Raw genomic sequence first — 19,116 nt, 5'->3', positions numbered from 1 at the left:
CTTAAGTTATTTAATTTTCAAGAAAATAACTTAAGGTGTGACATGGTTAACATTTCATAAGAACATAAAAACGTTATGTTAAATTATATTTTTACTAGTGGACTACCAAAGAAGGTATAGGCGAATTGAAAAGTGGCTCTGATAATCAGTATGGCAAGTGAAGTGCTGAAATTCTTCGATTTAGATTTAAATTTAAAAAATAAAGGTTCCAATAAATATTTCTTTCTCTTATATTCTAGAACATTAAAGGATCCTAGAAAAATAATGTAACTGCTCCCACAAAATAACAAAAGAACAATTTCATTTTAAAGAGTTTTATTACACAATGTTAATATTCAGGACACTTCAGAGCACCTTATACTTCTAATCAGGTATTTGGTAACTGGTTTTGAAGTGTTACTTGAGTATTTTTCTCATACTGGCTTTCAGTCAAAAGTACTACTTAGTGATTGTTTAAGAGATGTTAATTTGATTAAACAGTTTATCCTTAATAACCTGAGACATCAATCCATGGATAGCTTCTATGGTAGTTTTACAGCTGTAAAGAAAAAACACATCATAAAATGTCATAAGAACTGGAAACTGTTTTGAACATGCAAGTTCCCTCCCCCCATTTCCATCCTTATACCCCCAATAATGATTTTCAGTTCTATTCATACTCCACAAACCACAATTTACAGTTTACTCTTGTGATTTTTAGCTTTCTGCATGTCTTTTAACCATTTCATTACAGTTGATCCTTGAACAATGTGGGAGTTAAGGGTACCAAATCTTCCACACAGTTGAAAATTCACATATAACTTCTGACTCCCCCAAAACTTAACTAGTAATTGCCTAGTGTTAATGGGAAGCTTAACAATAACATAAACAACTGATTAACACGTATTTTGTATATTACATTATATACTGTATTCTTACAACAAACTAAGCTAGAGAGAAGTGTTAAGAAAATCTACATTTACATTACTGTACTGTATTTATAGGAAAAAACCCCACATATAAGCGGACCCATACAGTTCAAACCCACATTGTTCAAGGGTCAACTATACTTACTAGAACCTTCACAAGAGAGCAGTATAAAATCTAATATTAACAGTTACTTATCAACAGTTTTGGGAAAAGTTCTATTCTGGAAGGTGACTGAATTATATATACTTTATCATTATAGACTGATTCTGATCTTACATTAAAATCTTATCATTTATTACTTAGAATTATTAAAAAAGAGATTTTAAAGAATCCTGTGCTTTTTCCTGAAATAATCACAACCTTCAAACAATTAAAAGTCAAAGTCAGTGGGTAAAGGACTTAGATTTTAGAACTGATAAAAAATAAAAAGCAAACAACAATAAAACCCCACAATATTTAGAAGAGATACAATTCTTATAAAGTTACCCAAAAAGGTAAATTCTCTACTTGTGTACTACTACTTTTGTCCATCCTACTTTTCTTCTTATATAATTGGAGACATTACCATTGTGAAATTTTTGCTTGCTAAGAAACTGAGGTGTAGATATAGATAAAATTGTAAATCACAAATGATACAAAGATAGATGAGCAAAAACATACACTCAGTGCAGGTACCAAAAATGAGACCTAATATTGAAGAAAGATTTAATTTTATCCAGGCCACTAGCTCTATACTTTCTAAAAACCCATGGAACAGAATAAGATAATTTAACCCAAGATGGCTTCTGCTCCTAACACACTTTACCTTCCCTTCTCCCTTTTCTTTCCTGTTGACCAGTCTGGTTTTTCTTAAGATAGATACCAAGGTATCAGTTTATATAGATGTCAACATAATTTTCCCTTACTCTCTGCCCCTAATTATCACATTAAAGTTCAAACTTTTGTGAAAGTACATGCTATTTAGGTAGTCTTCCCAATCCTCTATGCATCTGAAGGGCTGCCTGATTATTTCATAAGTTATCAGAGAACACATTCCAAGTTTGTTTCTAACAAATTCTTGGTAGTGAAATTTGGGATACTAAATTACTGTATTAAGGATAATTTCAGAAGAATAACTTAAGAGAGATGCAATCATTTTTGTGATATTTAGGGGTTTAAAACTTCATAAAAATGTGAAGTTTGATAAATTTAAGAAATCTTAACATAATCCCTCAAAAGATGATTAAGTTAGAATAGATTTGGATGTTCTTTTGCAGAAGTTTTTTTTTTTAAAGATCCAGTGATGGATTGGTTTTCTTTAGTACACTTTCTAGCTAGATCTAGAAAAGATGACTGGGAGTTTTTCATTACATTACCTAGATCTTTAAGCTTTTAATGTTTTAACCTAAATTTTCTAAGCTAAAATTTGCATTTGACAACTCTTAAAGGTCCCAAGAAATTAATATTCAGGTACCATTCTAAGTTGTAAGTAAGGTGAAACATAAGGAATTTAAATCCTATTATAATGTGCAAATTTTGAAACAAAAAGAACTGGTTAGGGGTAGGAATAGATTAGCTCTTACCTGTCTCTTGTAGCTTTGGCAAGTTTGTCTTCTGACTTTCTGTCATGTGTTTCTAAACCCAACATGAAACTCCCTCGTCCCAGCTGGGCTTCTGACTGTTCTAATTTTTCAGATAAATCAAAGACCTGACCAGTGGTATAGTCTGCATTCTGTAGGTAAAATGGTATTGTGTCAGTGTGTGTGTGCATATATACATATATTTTAATGTAAATTTTTTTCTATTTAGAACATTTCATTTACAAAGAATTCCACCACTGAAGTAAGAAATCAAATTTACTTGTAAAAACTGACTCTAAAGTTCAAGCAGTTCAAGTGTAGAGTTTTCCCCCCTTTAAAATTTCAAGGTTAAATTTGGAATTCTTCTTTTTGACTCATTAAATCTAATACTTGTTATTATGAGAGGCTTTGAAGTACACAGGCCTGAGTCTCAGTTTTGGCTCTGCTGCAGATGAGCTGGGAGGCCTTGGGAAAACTCCCTTACTTTTCTGTGCCTTTAAGTCATCTTTTGAAAATGGGGGAGAGGACAGTGATAATTTCTACATTAAGGCTATTATGAAGACTAAATTAAATAATGTATATGGAGTAACTTATATAAAGCTCTTAGGACTGTCCATAGCACCTGGTAAAGCCTTAATAATTGTTAGCTAATTTTATTATTTGTTCTTGTTGAAATTTCAGCATTTAATACCAACATTTATCGGGGCACCTGGGTGGCTCAGTTGGTTAGGCGACTGCCTTTGGCTCAGGTCATGATCCTGGAGTCCCGGGATCAAGTCCCACATTGGGCTCCCTGCTCAGTGGGGAGTCTGCTTCTCCCTCTGCCTCTACCTCTTCTTGTGCTCTCTCTCACTCTCTCTGCTCCCTGTCTCTGTCTCTCAAATAAATAAATAAAATCTTAAAAAAAATAAAAAAGAACACTTCCCCTGACCCTGCAAAAAAAAAAACCCCAAAAATAAATAAAAATAACATTTGTCTTAGGTTTTCTGATTATAAAGTTAATAGTTACTACAGACAATTTGGAAAATGTAGAGCAAAATAAAGAGGAAAGGTAACACCCATAATCCCTCCACTTAGCTATAACCACAGTTATATTTTAGAGTATTGCTATATGCTTGCACACACACCTATATTTGTTAAGCTGTAATACTACATATACTATTTGTCCCTTAATATTTCATACTTTTTAAAAAGAAAAACTTTAACAGTTACATATGTACACTTAAGCATTAAACATTTAAGCATTTTTATGGGTTATCTTTTTTAAAATGTTGTAGTCTAAAATACAAAACAACTTTTCACTAAGATGAGTTATGAAGTATATGTTCCATTTCTTTCCCTTATCTTCAAAAGAAGAGAGTGAAGATTAAACAAATGACTTGGCAACAATTAGTACATTACTCTATTTACTCAATCTGTAAGACAGTGTACATGTTCAATCACCAAACATGAAAAGTTATTTGCTGTCATCATACTCACTACAGAGGGGCCTTTACAATGCTACCAGCTCTTCCAATGATTTTATAAACTGATGATATTTAAAAAAAATATATTTTATTTATTTATTTTGAGAAAGAGCGTGCACAGGTGAGGGGGGGAGAGGCAGAGGCAGAAGGAGAGAGAGAAGCAGACTCCTGGCTGAGCAGGGAGCCCGATGTGGGACTCGATCCCAGGACTATGGGATCATGACCTGAGCCAAAGGCAGATGCTTAACCAACTGAGCCACCCAGGTGCCCTAAAATGATATTTTTTAAAGATGCAATTATATTCACTTTGTCTGGATCTAAATGGTTTAGGACACCAAGACATTCTCCCCTCTACAGATTTGAAGAAAAGCTTAAGGTTTGTAAGACCACTTCACATTTGGAAGATTTAGCTCAAGCCATAAAAATGTAAGATGGCAGGAACAGGTTATACTATTAAAATGAAATAAAATGACATCAATTACATTTTAAACACACAGAGAATGAAGAGGAAACTAATTTCTTAAATCAGAAAACTTTTTTCTGGTAGCTTTTAGGTTATATGCTTTAGCTGGAGAAAGAGATGCGTTGAACATACATTTATAGATTTTTTCTTTTCTTTTTTTAAGATTTATTTGGTTTATTTGAGAGACAGAGAGGGAGCATAAGGGGGGGAGGGGCAGAAAGAGAGGAGACGCAGACTCCCTGCTGAGCAGGGAGCCCAATGAGGGGCTCAATCCCAGGACCCCGGGATCGTGACCCGAGCCGAAGGCAGATGCTTAACCGACTGAGCCACTCAGGAGTCCTATAAATTTTTTCTTAAAATGCTACAATGTACCATATATACAACCACAAAAAAGAAGAAAATATAATTTAACCTTTTCTTGATTATTAATGTCCTCAATATATGCAATGCTGGAAAACAGGGAGAGCCATAGGCTGAGTAGGTAGAGCTGTTTGCCTTTACACAAAGGTTCAGACTGCTCTGGTCTTAGTGTTTTCTCCCTCTGCCATCATGTGTCACTTCTGGTTCTCATTAGTATACTTGCCTCTAAGGAAACAACTCATACAAAGCATTTAGCAGTATATGGCACAAAGGAAGCACTTAATGTTTGCTATAATGATCACTTTCCATCCTTCTAATTTGCTACTTCTGACTGTTGAGGTTACAAAATAAGAACAGAAAGGCTGCCAGAACTCTATTTAAAATCACAGAAAGGGCTGCCTGGGTGGCTCAGTCAGTGAAGTGTCCAACTTTTGGTTTCAGCTTGGGTCATGATCTCAGGGTTGTGGGACTGAGCCCTCTGTTGGGATCTGAGCTCAGCAGGGGGTCCGCTTGGGATTCTCTCTCTCTCCCTCTGCCCCTGCTCAGGCTCTCTCTCTCTCTAAATAAAATCTTTAAAAAAACCCAATAAAATCATAGAAAATATGCTCTATGAACAAACAAATGAACCAAACAAAAAATAATAACTTACTGAGGCTTTATTATATGCCAGGCACTTTGTTAACTGATTTATATAAAGAATTTCATTTAATTCTCATGGTACTTAATGATGTAGGTACTATTATCACTAAACTCAAGAAAAGGCTCAGTCTCATTAAATAACTTTCTGAAGGTCACACACAGCTAGTAAAGTTCCAGAGTTGTTTTTGAACTGAGTTTATCTTATACCAAATTTTGTGGTTCTAACCATTATGCTATTCTGTACTATGTGAGGTGGCCTACTTTAAAAAAAGAAAAAAAAAACACGACACACAACTGTCCCTGACTAAGCTCTAGATAGAAGCCTGTAAAATAAATATCCTTCTAAGTATGTTAGGTTTTAATGATACATTAGAAAAAATTCGGTAATTTATTTTATCTTACTTTTTGCTGCCCAGTATCTGCTACTTAAAGTTAATGATATTCTGACTTCCTTCTGGGGACAGCCCTTCCTAATTCTTAGTCCACATGCTCCTGAGTTTTTTCTAGCCCAGCCCAGCAGTGAAGTACTTGCCCTGATACAGCTACTCATGGTGTTCATTCCCTTGGCCTATAGCAGGTTTAAGGATGGGCATGCAACCTAAACAAAGCTCAGACACAATGAGGTTTTGCCTGGAGTTACGCGTATGTGTATCTTGATCTTCTCTTTTGAATGTGAAAATGGGAGGCTGGGAGGCCTGAAGTTAATGCTGCCATCTTGTTTTCTTTTCCTCCCCCCACAACCCCCCCTTTTTTTTTAAAGATTTATTTATTTTAGAGAGAGCATAAGCGGGAGGGGTAGAGGGAGAGGGAGATAGAATCCCAATCAGACTCTGCGCTGAGTGCAGAGCCCCGACACTGGGCTCAATTTCATGATTCTGAGATCAGGACCTGAGCCAAAACCAAGAGTTGGACGCTTAAAGGCAGGCGCCACCGAGGCGCCCCTGCCATCTTGTTTTCATATGAAGCCCAAAACTGAAGCCAACTGATACGAAATCAAAGCTGAGACAAAGACCAAGACCTCATAATATTGTTTCAGTGCAAACTTGCTATGCCTGAAGTAAGCCCTACTCCTGGACTTTGTAGCTTAAAAGATTCTCTTTTTTGTTTAGGCCAGTTTGGTTGGGTCTCCTGTCACCTGTAACTGGGGTCCTCCCTGAGACACCTGACACAACAAAAAACAATATTTGTATTTTTCTCTCTGTAAGTCTCTTTAAGGCAGTGCAGATTTCACCCTCATCTGGCCACTTGTATTTGTCACTTGGACTTGGTCTCAATGGTACATGACATAGATCTTGGCTTGGCCTAGTATCCCAATTCAGCTCTGGTCATGTGCAGAATCTGAGCCCAGCCCTGGTGTCTTGGCCAAGTCAGGTATAGCCTTCCCATGAAAAAGAGTTTCAGATATTAAACAACTTATGTAGCTTAGATAAAATTCATATGCATCCCTTGGGAATACAGTACTTACAGTAAGCAAACTAGAGGAACTCAGCGTATTCACCCAGTATTTATTCCACAAAAGCTCAAGCAATTTGCGATCCAATGAGGATTTGAAATATGAGACTTCTAAGGCATAGTATCTATGAAACAAAAGGACAAATATGTAAGTTAAAAAAAAAATTCAACCATATCATATAAAAGTTATGGCCAAATTTAAGTGAATTACATTTTATATCCAAACAGTTATGTTTTAGTTTTTAATCCAATAGAACAATAGGTAACCATGGTTTCCTTACTCTTCAGAGGTGTGGTTTCAAATCTTCTGTTAACCAAACTTTCTTGTGTTGTATTTCTTCCCACTGTAGAGCCCAGAAATTCCCCACAACTTATCCACAACCAGTCAGAACTTCTGAATGACATATGTTTATCCATGTTACCGAGTTCATAAATTCTAGCCAATAGCACATAAACTTAATGAACTGCTTCTCTATGGTCAATGACAATTTTTGATAGGCTTTTAAAAATACTGAGAATGACATGTGGATTTCCCATTTCTTCCTTTCTAATCCCCTAATTAGGGCCTATTGCTTTTTTGGAAAGCAAACCTTAAAATAGAATCCTTAGAGTGCCTAAAAAAAATACTGCCTATAAAGGTGCCTAATTTGTAATCAGTGAGGCGCAAGAAATATTTGGTTAAATGTACGAAAAACATGTATTTTTGAAGTAATAAATATTTGAATACCTCCTTAGGTTCTGTACATCAGTAGATACAAAGAAACACAAGGGACTTTTTTATCTTAAGGAGCTTATTACTATTTTTAGGGGAGATGTGGTATGAAGCCACAAAAAATTAAATATAATGATATATACTGAATAACAGTAAGTGATGCTATAGTGAGTATATAAAATTAATCATCACCAATTAAATATTAGAGATAATGAATACTCTCAGTGTAGAAGAATTGCCTGAGAAGCCCCAGGGAGAAGGCAGGCCTGACAGTAACCCTTACATGAGTCTATGGTGTGTTTATGTAGACAGCAAGGAGGGCATTAGGCAGGGAGCATTGACTCACAAACAGGAAAGTCATGAAAGGAATAGTAAGTAAATCACTTTGTCTGGACAGTTAAGCAAAAGCAGAATAATTATGTGAGGGGAACCTAGAAGGCTTTGTTGGGGTCTATTTGGTGGAAGATATTACATGAAGGGTTATGAAATTTAAACTTCATGGGTGGGGGAATGGCTTATATAGGTGATGGGAATTAAGGAGTGCACTTGTGATGAGCACCAGGTGTTGTATGGAAATGTTGAATCACTATATTATACATCCGAAACTAATATTACACTGTATGTTAGCTAATAAAACTTAATAAAAACTTAAAAAAAGAAATTTAAACTTTATCTTCTAGGTAGTGGGGACTCATGGAAGATGTTTGAGCAGAGCAATGATTGGGCCAAAGAGGTGTTTGAAGAAAGCTGGCTTGTGATAGGATGTGTTTCAGAGGAACTGTAGGCAGGGAGACCACAAAGGATACAACTGCAGTGCAGCAGATGCAAAGAAAGTCTCAAACGCAGGTTAGTGGTGCAAAAGATAAAGACATGTGGACACAATAAGAAATGCTTGTTGATTCAATTCAGGAGTGAGTGAAGAAATAAAAAAGAATAAGAATTTAAGGACATCAGAATTAAGTGAGGGTCTTTTCAAAATTAAGATACCTATGCAGATCTGAAGATGGGTAGGACATGGCTAATGAAATGTGGAAGTGGAACAGTGTATTTCTTGAGTGCCTATTATATCCTGGGTGCTTTACATACATTCTCATTTAGTCTTTCCTATAACCATACGCAGAAAGCATTTATTATTCCCAGTCTATAGACAAACGTTCAGAAAGAAAAGACCTTACTCAAAGCCACATAGCTAGTAAGTGGCAGAGAAAGGATATGAAAAGTTGTATCTATTATCAAAAACCTCACAGTTTTATTTTTACATGTAGACTGTAGACATTTAAGAGAGTATTTAACAAGTGAGGTCCCAGGAGTAAGGGAATTAGGTATGGGGAGGGGATGAGGGGCTCAAGTAGAAAGTCAGCTTTAGGGGCGCCTGGGTGGCTCAGTTGGTTAAGCGACTGCCTTCGGCTCAGGTCATGATCCTGGAGTCCCGGGATCGAGTCCCGCATCGGGCTCCCTGCTCGGCAGGGAGTCTGCTTCTCCCTCTGACCCTCCTCCCTCTCAGGCTCTCTGTCTCTCATTCTCTCTCTCTCAAATGAATAAATAAATAAATAAATCTAAAAAAAAAAAAAAAGTCAGCTTTAGAAAGGAGGGGGTTGTATCTCTGATACTTGAGGAAAAAAGAGACGAGAGGGTGAATTTAGCAATAGATATTTGGATTTATAAAGGATGGAAAATAAGGGAACTCAAACGAAGTTCTAGAATAGAGTTTATGTTTTAAAATTTATGGATCACCTTAATGTAATTACTGTTTTAATTCCATAGGTTGATGCAATGAAATTTTTTGTCTAACATGTAGTGATTAGCTGCAAATCTCAGTAGCAGAGTTGAAAACAAGAAGAACATTCAAAATTACTTGTGGAGCTAAATCCTCATCTTCTGTACAGGAAGTCAATAATAGATACTGCCTAGAACTGAAAATCAAGAAGTAGCACTATCAGCACGTTGTTGGAAGAGATGTGGTAAATACTTACAGGAATAACTATAGTAGTTTAAGTGACTGCCTCTGGGGGGATGGGAAAGGGAATGGTACAAAATTGTTGTTTTTCATAAGTTTCATTGAACCATTTTACTCTTTAAACCATGTTCCTGCATAACACTGACAACATACAAGCTAACTTAAAAAAAAAAAAACACTTTGTGTCCTATTTTCACTAAGGTTCTTCAATGTTAAAAACATTTAATATCTACATTATATTCTATGTTTTAAACAGACTTTGGGTGTACAATATGATATGGGATTTAAGGTAGGAAAGAAAAAAGACCAATATAAACTGCACATAATACTTCATCACCAAATAATTTAGGAAATGAATCTATAAGCAGCCTGCCCCAAATCCCTGCTCTTTCAACCTGGCACTATATTTCATTAAAGATTTTAAACAAAAATAAATTAAGCCCCTTATTTGCCCTAGGAAAGAGTTTATTCTCTCTTATTTAGGAATTGATCCTAAGAGAACATCTTTGAATATCCAAGCAATTCCAGATTCAAAATTCTAGGCTCTAGCAATGTAGATAGCTAGAAAGTGGCTATTCTTCTCTGATGGGCTCGTATTTTAGTAAAATAGGAAATGTAGGTTTGTTTGGATACAGAAAGCATAGACTGCCTCAGTCTTTGTTCTTTCAAAAGCTGCTGTTGGTAGTGAACAAAGTAGTGTAGGTATTAAAGGTATAAGATTTTTCTACCGCTATAACTCAATATAAATGAAAAAAAAATTGACTATTACTCTGATAAAGTATCACAGCAAAGGTGTTTCCAGGCTTAGGAGGAATTCTCTCAAACTGGAATGGTTTAAATTTTTTTCTTTTTAAAAATTTTTTCCAATAGGGTAAATTATGTGATTTAATCCCAAGCCTCTAACTGAAAATAAAAAAGAATCTTCCCCCTGCCCCCAGAAGTATGTCAGGGATGACTGATATATTTTAAAGCTCAATTTTAGAAATTCTAGAATTTTCTAAGAATTTCTGAACAGAAGAATAATAGCAGTAGTAGCACATGGGTAGTCAAGGTAGTCCTAGAAGTTTGTTTAGGAGGTATGGAGAAAAGAGGACTCTAGATAATCATTTAGGTAACTTTTTTTGGTGGGGGTGGATGCCCACCCTTCTATGTGCCATGTCTGATTTAAATGTTAGGATACAGCAATGAATTAAGTCTACTGTCATGAAGTTCACATTCTAATGGGATCAATAACAAGGAAACAGAAACATATCAGATGGTGGTAAGTGATAAGAAAAATAAAGCAGGGAAACTGAGACACAGAGTAGCTGACTGGAAGGTGTTATATTAGGGTGACCAGTGAACATTTTCTCTGTTAAGTGACCCTAAAACAGATCCTCCATGACTGAAGTAGTTAGTGAGCCACATGGAAATAAGGAACAATTTTCCCAGCAGAGGGAACAGCAGATGCAAAGGCCCCGAGGCAAAAAGCTGCCTGGCGCATCTGACAACCATAAGGACACCACTATGGCTGGACTGGAGAGAGCAAAGGTTTAGTGATAGGAGATGAGCTCAGAGATAGTAAGGGTCAGATCACATAGGGCTGTGTAGTCCATCATAAGGACTATGGATCTTATTTTTGGTGATACAGGAAATCATTCTGGAGAAGGAATATGATCTGACTTACATTTTAACAGAATCAATTTGGCTGACAAAAGAACTTTAAAGGGGTAAACGGAAGAAGCTGGAAGACTAGTTAGAAGGCTAGTGCTTTGGTTCAGGCTCCAGAATGTGGTGGGTTGGTCAATGTTACATGGCAAGATATATTCAGAAGGAGAAAACTGTTTTTATTGGCTTCTTTAATACTTTTAAAACTTGAGATGTAATTCATATACTTCAACATTCACTATTTTAAAGAAGTATATAATTCGGGCGCCTGGGTGGCTCAGTTGGTTAAGCGACTGCCTTTGGCTCAGGTCATGATCCTGGAGTCCCACATCAGGCTCCCTGCTGAGCAGGGAGTCTGCTTCTCCCTCTGACCCTCCCCCCTCTCATGTGCTCTCTCTCATTCTCTCTCTCAAATTAAAAAAAAAAAAATCTTAAAAAAAAAAAAAGAAGTATATAATTCACTGGTTTTAGTATGGCTTCTTTAAAATTTGGAGTGAAAATGTTTAGGATGAAGTTTTACTAAATGGGACTTAAGAAGTGCCTGGGTGGCTCATTCGGTTAAGTGGCTTCCTTCAGCTCAGGTCATGATCTCGGGGTCCTGGGACAGAGCCCTGTGTTAGGCTCCCTGCTTGGTCAGGGGGTCCTGCTTCTCCCTCTGCCCCTCCCCCCTGCTCTTGCGCTCTCTTAAATGAATGAATGAATGAATGAATGAATGAAAGAAACTTGGGTACTTTGAGAGCTTGCAGACATACTTGTGTCAGGCTGGCTCTGACTACAACTTCTTTCAATTGTTAATTTCATCAATGGGCTAAGTACCTTGTACTTTGATAATATGTATAGTTGTGTGAAAGACAAATAACAGGTTAGAACAATTATTAATAAAGAATTCAAACATTATCCTAAATTTTATATTCTTACTACAATTTTAAAAGAGATTATGAAATGCATTTCATCTGAAACTTTATTCTCATCTGTAAAATTAGGGGCTTGGACTAAGGTTTCTTACGATGTTTGTGGTATGAGATACATTTTAAAATTACTTACTGTTTGCAATGTACACCAAAGTCTTCTATTTTATTAAGTGGGATAGTCTGGTACTCAGAAGGTCCTTCATCAGGGGGTTTGTAGCCCTCAACAAAAATGAAAATAGAAGATTAAAACACACACACACACACATGCAGAAAAAACATATGTTCTATGCAGCTTTCCATTTATAGAAACATTAATTCTGGGGAGCCACATATTGAACTTAAATATTCCAGTAAAAAAAGTATATTGCTCATACTCTCCCTCAACCCCATTTGATGGCTGATGGTTGGATCTGGTTTATAGATTCATTTTTCTTGTCCTTAGGGGATGTACACGTATGCTAATATCTATTTCAGATTGCGGGGAAGGAAAAAGATGTATTTAGCTTGTTGTCTAGTACCTGTCAGAATGCCATGGGCACACAGATACTTATTAACAAATGAAAACTGCTTTCTTAGCAATATATAGCACAAACGTATTGTCTTTTGCTAAAGACAATTTGTGTTGGTTGACTGCTATTCTGTAAATATTATCAAATTGTTTTAGGACAAAACAAGATATTAACCATAACATGACTTTAAAAATAAGTCATTTAAAAAATTGTAAGGGCTTTGAATTTTAAAAATTACCTTTGGGTATGTCCTAAAGGCTCCAAGATTCACTTTTCCTGCAGATATTGTTCTTGTTGGGTCAATCTACAAGAAAGATATATTTACTATCTGCTGGTTATAAAACTGTTATATACTTCCATTTGTTTAAACGTTAAACTTAGAAATACATATGTATATATAAGACTATGCATGCATGCACACAAATACTGAATAAAATAACCAAATAGGAAAAAATAATTGGAAAAAAATAACCAAACCAAATAACATAAAAGCTGAATAAAGTGGGTAAGTATAGAATTCTCATAGTTAATTTAGAAATTAGATCAGTTATTATACCATTTTAAGAATGTTAAAGATTTGCTCATCTCTTTTTCAAAAGTTTCCTTTTACTAGATGAACAATTTCTACCTTTCTCATAGTAACCTGGATTGCATCTAAACCACACTGAGCATAGCAAGAGCTGCTCTAGCAATTTCTGACTTACTCAATTCAGTCAACATTATTTAATGTCTACTATGTGCAGGGAACTGAGACATAGGTGCTGTGATCACCCTCATCTTACAGAGTGGGGGAAGAGTTGCAGAGTGGTTAAGTAACTTGTTCGAAGTCCCAGCTTCTAAGAGGTGGAATTCAGATTCAATCCTAGGCATAATGACACCAGATTGTTCTACAGTTTTTATTTCTCTGTATACCTGCTTTAATAAATCTTCATGAAGAACTTAATTAAGACTGGTTGCAAAAATACTTACTACTACTGCTACGAATGGTTCCTGGAACTGCTGATTGAGCATCTGCGTACTAACATCAATCCCAGAGAGCCAGCAGCCATAGCCAGGATGGCTGTGATACCAGCCAATTGCATTTTCAAGGCGGCCAACCTAACAAAGAGGGCAAAGAAGATTGAGGATTCTGTTTAATCTTAGAGATACTTGTCATTTGTCTGCTTATATAACATTATGGTAAAATGAAAGCATGCAGAATAGTGGATAGCATATGCTGCTTTCAGGTTAAAAAAAGATTATTTTGACTAGGTAATACCCAAAGTATAATACCTAAAACTTCAGGCATAAAATTAACAAGATACAAGTACAGTAAGGTTATTCAGTCTGCTTCCTACTTGTTCCCCTCAACTATCCAGTTTCTCAGCTCAGATGTTAACCACTATAACTGCTGCTTATATACCTATCTTGCAGACATATTCTTTGCATATATGTAGATTAAGAGAAACACACACAATGGCATACCACATACAGTGCTCTACACTCTGCTTTTTCAACTCAACACAATATTGTGGAGTTTGTTCCAAGTACATAAAATATATAGATAACTACTTTTTATTTTTATTTTTCTTAAAGGCTGGCTTGCAGTTCATTGTATGGATATACCATAATTTATTTAATCAGTTTTATACTCAGGAACATTTAGGTTGTTTCCAAATTTTTGGTTTTAAACATACATCTGATACTGAGTGTGAGAATTAAAAATTTTTTTTATGAGATATGGATATATAATATTGTATTCGTTCAGGTGTACACCATAATGATTCAATATATGTATATATTGCAAAATGATCACCACAAGAAATGTAGTTAACATCCATCACCACACATTAGGTACAACTTTTTTTCTTATGATGAAAACTTTTAAGATCTACTCTCTTGAGTATGAGAATTTATTAAAAAAAAAAAAATCCATGCTAACCTTTTACACATTTTACATAGAAATTGTGGAAAATAAAGTATAAACTTTATGTAAAGAGGATAGTTTTAAGTTTAGAAACTCAAGAGTCACGACGAAACTCTTAATTTAGAGTTACTGAACTTTAAGAAACATTTTTACCTGTTTGGCATTTTCTATATATGCAGCCATGTACTCATATGCAGCAGCCTGAGCATTTACTCGGGTTTCAGTGCCCTCTACAGGCAAAGCAAAACTGTCCATAATGATCATGGTTTCACCATCCACCTTTCCCAGCATTAAGCCCATCACTTCCAAGTTGCCTCCTGATCTGGCATGCATCACCATTTTCAGTAGAGCCAATGCTGAGATTTTGCAGTACTTAAAGTAATGGTGACTACAAAACAAAAGCACAGTGTAATTAACTTATATAAACACAATTTCAAAGCCAGTTTTTGTAAAGGTAACAAGTACTGAGGGAATTTACAGTGATGGGAAGGGGAGAAAGAGTGTAGAATATGGGAAAGAAAAAGGAAGTAGAATTCCTGCAGGGGATAGGAAATGATAAACATGTCAGGGTCCTGCAAAGTATTTCCTTTTAGGGGAAGGGAAAAGTATGAAATGATTTTTTTAAATATGCTATTCAAGTAGATAGAAATTACATGACCAGTTCAATAGACTTTTTCTCAATTAATTTTGGAATCACCAAATCTCTGATTCTGACTCTACTTGGATGGTTGTGCCTAAAGATTTTCAGGCCCAACTTTCTCGCCTAATGGTTCCAAATGTGGGCTCTGACATCCATCTGCTTAGATTTGAGTCTGCCATGCCATGCTAGCTGTAGCCTAGAGACAACCACTTCATGTCTGTGCCTTAGTTTCCTCATCTATAAGTAGGAATATTTCAGATTTGTTAGAGGAGGAAATAAAGTAAGTGAAATAATGTATATAAAATGCTTAGCATACTGCCTAACACATATTAAAACTTTGTAAGTGCTAGCTGTTATTAGCCTTAGCCCATCTTTTATAGTACTCTCAAATAACAGTGTGTTGTTTCTTTCTGTGCTATCAGCCTCAAAATTGAAAATGTAGCTCTAATATCTTTACTTCTGCTTCACTGTTTCAAAGTTTGTCATATGTAGATGTGACTAAACTACTCTTGAATAAAATTACGTTTTCTGTCTCACTGACGCAGCCCAAGACAGCTAGGATGAATATAATCAGAGCCACAAAAAAGCAAGCAGACAGTTTTCAAATATTTAATAGGCTACAGCTACCTTAAATGCATAATCTGTTATAGAGGTAAGCAGACAAGCAGTTTTTAATAACGTGGTCAATCAATATCTCTGAGAAGCCCCTACCCGCCCCCCCCTTTTTTTTTCCTGAGAAGCCTTTTTAAGATGTCTGCCCACAGATTTAAACCACAACTGAAAAATATGGAGACCTGGTCTTGGGAGTCAAGACATGAATTAAGATCTTGGCTCCTTCATTTACTGGGAAAAAGGAAAAAAAAGATAGTTATTGTGCTCCCATTACATACATTGTAGGCCCTTTTTAATATATTATCTCATCTAATCTTTATGACATTACTAATAGGTAGGTCTTAATTCCTTTTTACAGATAAAAAATGAAGATACATAAATTCCTAGGGCCAGTCAACTAGTGACAGTTATGAGGTTGAACTTCAGTCTATTATTCACTTAAAAGTTCACTGCCTCAGTGTGATCATGAAATAAGTTACTTACATTCGCTTGTTTTCTTATTTGCAAAAAAGGAATGAAAACAGTACTGGGCTGTCATGTAGATTAAATAACATATGGAAATTCCTAGTTCAGTGCTCAGCCCATATTAAATAATTGATAAACATGCTGAATCTGAATACTGACTGAGAAAGATGGGAGAATGGTTTTATGTTGACCACTGCTGTCCTTTCTACCTCTCCATTTGACAGACTATGCTCTTTTTACTCTATAGGGAACACAATCGGCTTTCAGGAAAGAGTCAATGCTGTGGGTAAAGAGCCCTTGACTTGTCATTATTCCCAGAGACACAGGGCTTTTGCTAAGGAGCAAAGAGCTTTAAACTCTTGTTGATAAAATTCCTAGCTCTTGAGAACTGGTGGAGTAACATTTTGGGAGACTGGGTGGAGCCTAGTTTCTGAAACATCAGCAATCAACAATCAATTATAGATCTCTAAAAGATGGCTCATAGTTATTTTAGAGACCTGGGCTGATTTAGTTTTTGAAGACAGGTGCAGTCTCCAGTCTGAGATAAGCTGAAGGTCCTAGCAAGGTGTAAATCGACACAAGGCTTAAGGCAGGGTGTGTAGCATATATATGACAATACAGATACTGAGAAATGAGAATCGCTTGTCCTTTTCCTCTTACATCCTCTGGAGGCAAATGGGTTAGACACAGAAAGGGGAGTGGAAGCAAGCCCCAGGAGAGGGGTTTTGGCTCTACGTGCGGAGACAAAAGGACCAAAATTTCTTGGGCGCATATTCTTCTCCCTGCCCATGAAAACACAAACTCTCCACCCTCTGCACTCCCACTCCCCCTGGGTGTCCTAAAGTCCCGCCGCCCCTTCCCTCCCCTGCGTCTCGCCAGGGACCTCCTCACTCCTTAGTCCAGGGCTTCGCCGCCAGTATTTCTTGCTGCTGTTTCTTGTCGTATTTGTAGATTTCATCGATACTCTGGGCTTCCTGCATGTTGTTGGCCAATTCCCAGGTTTTCTGAGCCATACCACTCCCGGACGCCGCCATCGCCAAGGAATCGGAGAAGTTGTCGCCTCCACAACCAAGACGCAACTTTACCTCGCTAGGTTCCCGGGTGTGGGCTTCGGACCCTTCCCACCACAGGTGCAAACTCGTACTAGTCTCTCGAGGCAGCCATGACACCTAGAACCGGAGGTGAAGTCGGTACAGACCATTCGGGGATGGCGGGAGCGCTTCCGGGATGACACGATATAAACAGCAGTTACATAATAGAGACAGAGGAATCTTCTTGTGGTTGAAATGAGAACATATTATCGTAGAAAATTATATGTGTGAATAAGGACAAACACGATGATTGGGTATGAGAATGGTATAGCCTTCCGCACCGGAAGAAGGGCATGTTAACGTTATGCCAGAAACTGGGACTCGTCCTCTTTGTTCGTACTGCGCAGGCTCGGCCTCCGCCATGTTAAAAATGGGTAGATCTTTAGCCTGCGATGGGAAAAAAACCTGTTTTTATGTGGATGTAGGTACCATAAATAAAATGTTTGTTGAAAGCCTAAAAAAAAAGGATGTTTGTGAGAAACTTGAGATATAAGTAGTTCTGGACGCAGGTTGAGACGAAGATAAACATGGTATCCTAGTTTACTTCCAGATGAGTCACTGCACATGCGTAAAATTCTGTGGCCTCTTGGTTTGGCACTACGCTTCTCTAGAGGGGAGTTCTCTGACATTCCAAGGAAGCTGTGGAAACTCGTGGGAGGCTACGATCGTGTCTTTTGTCGTGTTTGTAAAAATTAATATCTGTATGAACTAGTGTTGCGAAATGACCAGTACCCGATTCTTACAATTAGTTTACGGTTTAATCTTCAGCATAATATGAGCTATTAGTGTTCTGAAATGACCAGTACCCAATTCTTAAAATTAGTTTACGGCTTAATCTTCAGCATAGCTCTGTGAAACCTCTTCCTGTCCCCGAGGCCAAATTAATCTCAGCAACTTTTCTACCAACAGTTAGTGCAGTGCTTAATTATTTCACTTACTTGCTTGTTTTATTGCTTCCCCTCCATTCCCCAGCTAGATTCTAAGCTCCAAAACCTAGGAACCAGTTCTGTGTTCCTTGTTTTATCCCTAACACCTAACATAGATGTTCAATAACTTTTTTTTTTTTTTTTGCCTGGAGTCGAGGAAGAAGGGGAAGAATAGCATCACAGCTCACCTCTCCAACTTCATCTTTAATCACCCCTAAACTTTGGATATGTGGTCAGCATTGCCTAAATACTCTCCGCTGGTGGTTGTGTTGTCTTGTTTTGGCCTGGGAGCTCAAATTAATCGTTAAAAACACAGCTCAGTGATCTCTACCATGAAATCTTTCTTGACTTCCTCCGCTCTCCAGGAATGATTCCTTTCAGGTGTCTCTAAACGTCTGTAGGTGGTTCTATAACTGTTACATTAATAATGTATTTGTTTACTTGGAATTTTTCTTTCCACTGTAATCTTTAGAGTTCAGGACACTGCTCTGAGTTGTGTCCTCCACTTCTAGTACGGTGTGTGGCAAATAGTTAAAATAAAAACATTAGAATGATCGAATCCACACCCCTGCCTGCAGTTTTGACATTAACTTCGGTTTGAAGAAAATTTTTTAAAACCCTCTTACAAAGTAATTTAGGATAAAGGATTCTTAGTTCCACTCTCTTGGGAAGCTAGAGATCTCTTTTCTAGTGGTGGCACATGGCCACTAAGTATTGGAGTGAACCGAGTATGTTGAAATTAGTAGTAAAAACCCAGGACAGAATGTTGACCAGACTTCTAGGAGAGGAGAAATACACAGGAGAGGCATGCCAACACTTTTTCTCTCACTGCCACCCCTACCCTTTTTTCTCTCCATGCCGGCTGGGGCTTGGAAGGTTTCGAGGGGCTAGA

General features: G+C 36.9%; 1 protein-coding gene across 3 annotated transcripts; it reads right to left on the bottom strand.

Annotated features, from left to right (window-relative positions):
• Nucleotides 1–298: 298 nt before the first annotated feature.
• COPS5 (COP9 signalosome subunit 5) lies at nt 299–17,564 on the bottom strand. 3 transcript variants are annotated; one of them, XM_045896449.3, is made up of 8 exons: nt 17,099–17,564; nt 14,644–14,878; nt 13,554–13,682; nt 12,823–12,888; nt 12,209–12,294; nt 6,862–6,973; nt 2,472–2,620; nt 299–538 (listed from the first exon to the last, which is right to left on the bottom strand). In XM_045896449.3, the coding sequence occupies exons 1-8, from the start codon at nt 17,239–17,241 to the stop codon at nt 454–456; spliced, it is 1,005 nt and encodes a 334-aa protein (XP_045752405.1). In that variant the 5' UTR covers nt 17,242–17,564; the 3' UTR covers nt 299–453. The 3 variants fall into 3 exon arrangements, with proteins under 3 accessions (XP_045752405.1, XP_045752406.1, XP_045752407.1); XM_045896450.3 differs by having other exon boundaries at nt 17,293–17,554; XM_045896451.3 differs by having other exon boundaries at nt 17,091–17,230.
• Between the last annotated feature and the right edge of the window lie 1,552 nt (nt 17,565–19,116).

This window comes from Mirounga angustirostris, unplaced genomic scaffold (genome assembly GCF_029215605.1).
Source record: "Mirounga angustirostris isolate CCGP_5_RB_7025 unplaced genomic scaffold, mMirAng1.0.hap1 SCAF_4, whole genome shotgun sequence".
Classification (NCBI taxonomy): Eukaryota; Metazoa; Chordata; class Mammalia; order Carnivora; family Phocidae; genus Mirounga; species Mirounga angustirostris.
Note: the sequence above shows the minus strand (reverse complement) of the source record. Positions and strands in the feature narration are given on the sequence as shown.